General features: G+C 35.0%; 1 protein-coding gene and 1 pseudogene across 1 annotated transcript; both read right to left on the bottom strand.

Moving 5' to 3' along the window:
- Window positions 1-1,141: 1,141 nt before the first annotated feature.
- LOC111992376 (uncharacterized) lies at window positions 1,142-3,386 on the bottom strand (annotated as a pseudogene).
- A 90-nt stretch (window positions 3,387-3,476) lies between these two features.
- Window positions 3,477-6,940, bottom strand: LOC112034041 (uncharacterized). Its single transcript, XM_024066827.2, has 4 exons — window positions 6,778-6,940; window positions 5,837-5,959; window positions 4,159-4,261; window positions 3,477-4,029 (listed from the first exon to the last, which is right to left on the bottom strand). Exons 1-4 carry the CDS (start codon window positions 6,870-6,872, stop codon window positions 3,784-3,786), a joined length of 567 nt encoding a protein of 188 aa, XP_023922595.1. The 5' UTR covers window positions 6,873-6,940; the 3' UTR covers window positions 3,477-3,783.
- Between the last annotated feature and the right edge of the window lie 256 nt (window positions 6,941-7,196).

The following is a 7,196-nucleotide window of genomic DNA, read 5'->3' as shown; positions in this document are numbered from 1 at the left end:
ATCCTTCATGCAAGTCTAGCTTGAGCTCTCTATGTAACTCAGTGGGTCCAACTTCCTGGATCATAGAAGAAACCTCAAGGAGAAAGCTTCTTCAAAGTTTGATGGTTTGGCTAAGAACATCCTTGAGTCTTCAACTAAATTAGTTATTAAGATCTTTATCCTCGTACAACAGACTTTAAATCAAATTCTACCTACACCTAAGGACTTAAGGAATAAGAGAGGACTATCTCTCATAAAGTAAATGTTCATTCAGAGTAACTGTTACGCCTACAGCAGAAATTGAAGTAATCACAAGCCAGCAATCTTTTTATTTATTTTGAGTTTGAGGCAGAACTGAGGAGAAGAAATTGAGAAAAAGCATTTCTGCACATAGGTAATCCAAACAATGGACAAAACTCATAGGGCCAACAACTCTCAAGTGCCCAAAAATAGACAGAGAGAAGGAGGGAGAATTAACAAGCAACTAAATATTTTATTTTATTATATTAGGTCAATCCAAAAACTCTAATTTATGACTAGCCTCAACATATGGGCTTCGTCCATGCGATGAGACTTTTTTTTTAATAGCAAAAATAAAAAACTTGAGTTTTTATTTTATATATATAATTTTTATTTTGAGAATCTAATTTATAAGTAGATAAAACAATTTAAAAATTAACATGATAGTAGCCCTATTTTTTAGGCAATATTTTAGTAAGAGTTATAGTTATATATTTACAAGATTGTCATTTAATTTTGTCTCTACTTAAACATAGGAGTGTAAGAACTTTTTTGAACCAAAAGAATAAGGATCCCAAATAAGGGAAACCCTTTAAATAGTAGTATAGATATCATTTTTATACTCCAGAGCCATAACATGGAAATGTATATATAACTTCTCCACCAAGACCTATTCCCCAATTTAGAGTTGGGTGGGGAAGTAAAATCAATCCTTGTTCACACATCATATTGTTTTTATTATCTTTTTTTGCATAAGGAACACAGAATAAACATATAAATAATAAAAAAGGACATATTTAGGCAAAGCAAACAGCTGTGATATATTCTGTATTTTGGATATTTTTCCCAAACAATCTCATATTTTCCTAAGACACTTTTTTTTTTTTTTTGGCCAAGTGTGCCTATGAGATCTGATCCAATCTTGATATAATATACTGTTTGTTTCCACTCTCCAAAGGCACTTGAACACTATTGTTATTCAACCAATTATAAATCTTTTGTAGTTGGTTGGTTACGAAGTCATGATCAGTTGTGAAGGAGCAATACATGTTGTCTACAAGTACAAAATTTGATCAATAAATTTTGAATTAAGGAACCAGTGCATACAAAATAACCTAGCATAGATCCTAAAAAAACCAGAAGGCTTCAATAAAAGCATAACCAACCTAGAAAGGAACCAATATTCTTAAATCAACTCATTCCTACAACAATCCAAGAATTGAATCAGGATGGACAATCATGCGATGATGAGCCTGCAAAATTCTAAATGCAACTGATGAGTAGCATGAAATGGTTGCAGGGGAGAAAATGCTAGTGAAAAAGTGGAAGAATCATTGAATATGAAGAGAGTCACGATCTGCAGCAGGCAAGAATTGAATCACAGCAGATATACCAATACTCTTTGTAGGGGATGAACATCCATGGCAATGGTGATGGAAGAGCAGTACCCAATGGCCAATGTAGACGTTACCCTGAACAAATAAAAAAGTGATAAATATAGATAGATAGAGGAACTAAGTTTGAATTTCAGAAAACATGAAATGATAGAGCAGCAAGAAGAAAACTAAATAGGCAAAGAACACCTTTTCCAGTGAGGACACCACGAGTAGATTTAGCAAAAAAACAACCAAAAACCCCAGAAAAGACATTTCTATAGTGAGGCACAACTAGCTCTCCTGAAATATAATTTCCAGTTATGGTTAGTGAAAAAAAACACCACATACATTGACAGTCAAAGATAGATGTGACATGGTAAAATATAAACTTAGGTGTGTGCGCGTGTGTGAGAGAGAGATAGAGAGGGTATTTCCTTAGCAAAGCCCAGGTCTTGAAATGAAAGGCTTTGTTAAGACTCATCCCTACAGAAACATCACTAAATAATATCACGAGTGATAATATAGCTAGAGGCCTCCCTCACCTATACTCAAGAAGTTTCTGTGTAGAAATGAAACTAGAATACTAGATTTCTCTCCATTTTGATTACAATGCAAATTCTCTGATGGAGAATCAAATTTATCAGGACCACAAATTGTAGGATCATCAATCAGATTACTCCAACAAGATAAAATTTCAAACCATATCCTAGAAGGAAATCCTTTTTGCATTGCCAACCAAAGGAAAATTTTGATATAAGGTGTGGCATGAATAACAGAGATAGCGACTTCAATCAGTATACATATAAGGCTGATGGTTGTGTTCACAATGCTAAAGAAGGAATAGAAAATAGAAGTCAGTAAGAGAAGTAAGAGTGGTGTAAACAGAAGAGATTCAACAACATGTTGCTTCACGGTGTAGTCGTAGCTATCTAATCTTTGATGAAGAGGATTCCATTTTTGGCCACTGCCAAAGAATCAGCAATTACATGAATCGCTTGAAACAGGGAAAGAAAATATATGATCTCCGAAATAAGACATGATATTATCAATGAAGTAAGGAAAAAGATATTTTACACCTTAAAGTTCTGTCTTGCAAAGAATATTGAATCTAGCAAGTGCACAAGCTGATCTCTTTTAGAGAATAGAATTTCTCATCAACCAAATAAAGAGGAATTCTTCTTAACTGTCATCAAAAACCTAACCTATTTAGCATAGGAAGTCTCCCAAAACTTAAAATTATTTCCTTCAAAAGTAACACTTTTAACTTTCTAAGATATAAGAATATTGTTCTTCCATTAAGAATATCGTGGCTTTAGACCTAACTTTAGGTGCAAATCTATAATCTTCATCAAAGACTGAAGCCCCATATTAATTAGCATTTAAAACCTGATGTACAAATAAAAAGTATAATTCAGAAACCTCATCTTACCTCAGGCCATTATCTTGAAGGATGATTGGCCAATACAAGATCTGATAGCAGCGGATTCAAATACTTATCCACGTAGACCTGAATATCTTTGCTGATTTAATACATATCCACGACTGTGATCCAAAACTCAAAAGGATATGGAAAAGCTGAAGAATGAAGTAGAATAAAGTTGATAATGAAGCCATAGACATTGCAAATAGTTGCCAACTGAAGGTTAGAAACCTGAAAGCCAAAACAAAGGCAATCAAATATTGCAGACCAAATGGGAGGAAAGAAGGAAGGTGGGATGCAAGACTAGAGTCTTCAAGAGAAATACCTGCAAACAATAAAAAGCCAAAGAAAGGGCCTCCTAGGGAATGAAGTTAAAAGGGAAAAAAGTAGTAGGGTTTCTTTTAGAGGGTTATAGCTCAGTCACTGGAATGATAATTCTCAGGAATGACCACAACTAAATATGGAAGCACAAAACATAATTTTATTACATATTTGCTCAAAACTTCAATGATCAATCAATAACAGAATCTATAGTTTTTGTTAACCCAAAAAAACAAAAAGGATTCTTGAGAATCTTAACATATAAAAAGGAAAGAAAAAAAAAATCCTTTCTAAAGTGCTTGGCCTGCTAATTGAGCTCACATTGGACCTAACTATCAAAGCCAATGTATTAGAACCCTAGTGGTTTAGTGGCCCTAACTATTATCAGAACTAAGGATCCAGAAACAAAAGACAACACCATGTTTGTGCTCTAGTGCCATTATAGGGTTACCAGCCACCCCCCCTGAATCTGTCTTGTGCCTCTGCTGCCTTCTCCTCTTTCAACTTCTGCACAATTTCAAGTATCTTGGGGTTAAAGAAACGGTCACGAACGTACTTCCTCTCCTCAGCTTGAATTTCTTTGATAGCACTAGGATATGGGTTAGGAGGAGGTTTCTTCCCTTGAAGACGTGCAATCTGCTTCAAGCGAGAATATGCCTTTTTCTTCGCTTTTTTCTCTGCTCGATATTCCATCTAGACACCAAGAAACAACAGCAATTAAAAATTTCTTCATGGGGTGAGGGGGGGTGCGGGAGGGGAATAGAAACAAAGGAAGAACAAAGTGCAGCAGTTTTTCTGAATTTATGAGTCTGGAATACATACATCAGCTACAGCCATTGCTTCTTCCTCACTAACTCCCTGCTCCTTCAGGTCAAGCACCCGCAAACCAAATATACGAGCTGGAGGGGGATCAAAACCACAGATCCTGTAGAAACACAAAGCCTAAGTGAATTAATGTTGGACTTACCATTCATGAGTCCAGAAACCAATTTTAATGTTGCTATAGAGATCATGAAAAGACCCCAAATCATAAGATAATTGTAGACTTGAAAACAAGGCCTTTATGCAAATTACTTGATACTCAGCAAGTTAATACAGGAAATAGGCTCACTTATTATCAAGATTCACTCTGAAAACTTAGCAAATCTTAGAATCCAAAGAAGATGGAATGAATTCAAATTAAATATGAAAGGAACTCACAAAAATTACTAGAAAGAAGACAATAAAAATAATGAGTCACTTGCAGCTTGTAAAAAAGAATTATTCTACAACCATCAATGCTGCAGTAAGCAAACAAAACTTCCAGCCCACACTGGATTAAATGCGAAAATTTTTGGATAGTGGCCAAGCTAGCAACATGACCTATTTTTTTTGTGATTTGGAGTTCTTATTTTCCTAGGAGAAGTACTAGGCAGCTAGGGTTATTAACTTATGAATATAAAAGAGATTTGTATATGTATTGTGATGTGTGCATGCCACGGAAAGCAATAGAGAGCACGTTGCGTGAAAAGAAAAAGAAGAGGCGAGCTGCATAGAGTGAGTAGCCAAGTGTGTGATGCATCAAGCGCAGTGAAGAAAGAAAAATTATGTGTGTGAGAGCAAAGAAAACAAGGAGATTTCCTTTAGCCATGAGACATACACAAGGGAAGATAAATTGAAGTTTTCACTAGGGAGAGGTTTTTTGGGTTTTACAACCAAGGAAAGTTGTTGTATTCAAGTGAGTGAAGATCTCATGTGAGCTCACATAAATTCCTAGACATAGATATAATTGTAATTTGGTGTGGATCTCAAGTTAGAGATAAACTTGAGAGGATATTACCTATCAAAAAAGATAGTGAAATTGCTGCAACTCTACGGAAGTAGCCAAACCATGTAAAATTTGTGTCTGTGTGATTGTTTCTTTTGCGTAATTTCTTTCTCTATTTTTGGCATCTCACAAGTTCTCAGTAGGGTAAATTCCTAACACAAAGACACAAAGAAAGGAAGACTGGAATAAATAATTATGCATCCAAAGCAGGAATAAAAGCAATGAACAGTTCTTCATCAGAACTGTGAGTCAACACTGAATTCAAAAGAATTTCCATCTTTCAAAATCAAGCAACTAGTCTACTCTTGTGTTTTCAGGAATATAACTTGTGCATGCAATCACAAACCCCTGAACAGCAAAGAAAAATAAGGTCAGCAACATGCAGGATACATCTCAATCACACAGATACCCAGTTCATGCAGTATTAAAATGTTAGCAAACATTCAAGGTTGCCGACCAATAGAACTAATGTGCAGAACAAACTCAGAACGTTTTGTTCCGTTTTGTTGTTGTTGTTGTTCACATATAAAAATTTGGGCCATCAATTTTCTTCAATAACGTACTGCTAGCACCATAAGAAAACCAAATTTATAACAAAATAGGTATGTTACAAGCATATCATAATAACTGAACCAAGAAAATAGATAGCAAACACTGCAAAGGAAAACTAGACATATAGAAGCAACGTAGTACTTGATGGCATCTTCATGTTTTGAATCCGGATGTTTCTGAAAGAACTTTTTTATATAAACGTCCTCTGGGAGACTGATCCTCTTCACTTTCCCATCAGCACGAGGAAATGTTGCAGGTGGTGCACTGCACAAAAGTTAGCAACATAATCAAAATACTATTTTCATCAGTAATTTACACAAGCACCCAGTGGGTCTTGAACCTATAATCTCATTGCCACCTTCCTCTTGCAACGGAAGGAGGTTCCATTTGAGCTAGAGCCCATTGGCGCAACATATTCAAAGCATTAACATTTATGAATAAGAGCTTAAACAGATTCTTAATATGGGCATCACAGGCATCAAAATCATAATTTTGATAATAATAGATTAAGAATGCTGGAATTGAATGTATTCATTTGAAGAAAAGTTCACACTTATGACATACTTTATTCACAACTATATTTCTTTTGCAGTGAACCAAATTGCTCTTTATCATTGGACTAGGACATCCATTGGTTTTTGGTTTAAGAAGAGTTCAAACCCTGATCTCTTATTTGAGGGCAAAGGACTTTATCAGTCGAGCTAACTAGCCTATTATAATTTATACTATTCAACCCATTTGTTCTTAAGTAATTTGACTCAAAAAAAAAATCCAAATCGAAATAAATAATGAACAGACTTGACAAATCAATTTAGAAATTGCAAAAATTGAAATTAGAATCAAGCAGAATTGAGACCATAACAAATTAAGCCTATTCTCTTAAACCCCACCACATTTTCAACAAAATAATGATGATTAAGTAATACCCAGAAGCGAAATGGGATTACAAACAGTACACATATACTGAATCATATATAAAAAATAAAAAATAAAATGAAACTACAATTTGAGAAAACCCAGATAAAGGTAAGAACTAATAAGTTATTGAATGCAATAGAGAGAGAGAGAGAGAGAGGCAAAACTGTTCCATGGCTTTGAGCCAGATAGGCTCGGACTTGGCCAAGCCCTTGACGAGCTTTCTGGTACGAGTAAGTAAATCTCCTTTGAGGAACGACATGGCTTTGCTGATCTGTGTCTTCCTGGTATTGTGCACTACCTTGGTTTTTTATGCTTGTGTTTTTTGGGACTGAGAAATTTATATATGGGCTGTACTCGGGAGAAGTTCAAAAACATACATGGGCTGGACTCAAAATCAACAAGATTGTGTTTTTTTTTTTTTTTTTGGTTAAAGGAAATACCATTTTCATCCCTACATTTTCACTATATTTTTACTTTGGTCTCTACTTTTTCTTTTTACCATTTTTAGTACCTATTTTGAAAAACGCGTTCCGTTGTAGTCCCTACCATCATCTCTTTAACGAAAATATCCTACATGGCTAAC

This window comes from Quercus suber, unplaced genomic scaffold (assembly GCF_002906115.3).
Source record: "Quercus suber isolate HL8 unplaced genomic scaffold, Cork oak 2.0 scaffold_157, whole genome shotgun sequence".
Classification (NCBI taxonomy): domain Eukaryota; kingdom Viridiplantae; phylum Streptophyta; class Magnoliopsida; order Fagales; family Fagaceae; genus Quercus; species Quercus suber.
This window is presented reverse-complemented; position numbering and strand designations above follow the sequence as displayed.

Bases quoted from the DNA above. Each gene is read 5' to 3' on its own strand.
- LOC112034041 (XM_024066827.2), bottom strand. From the start codon at position 6,872: ATGTCGTTCCTCAAAGGAGATTTACTTACTCGTACCAGAAAGCTCGTC. The intron at 5,960-6,777 runs GTTTTGCCTCTC...ACTTTTGTGCAG, and splicing joins TGGCTCAAAGCCATGGAACA to TGCACCACCTGCAACATTTC. The intron at 4,262-5,836 runs GTACTACGTTGC...GTGTTTCTACAG, and splicing joins AAACATGAAGATGCCATCAA to GATCTGTGGTTTTGATCCCC.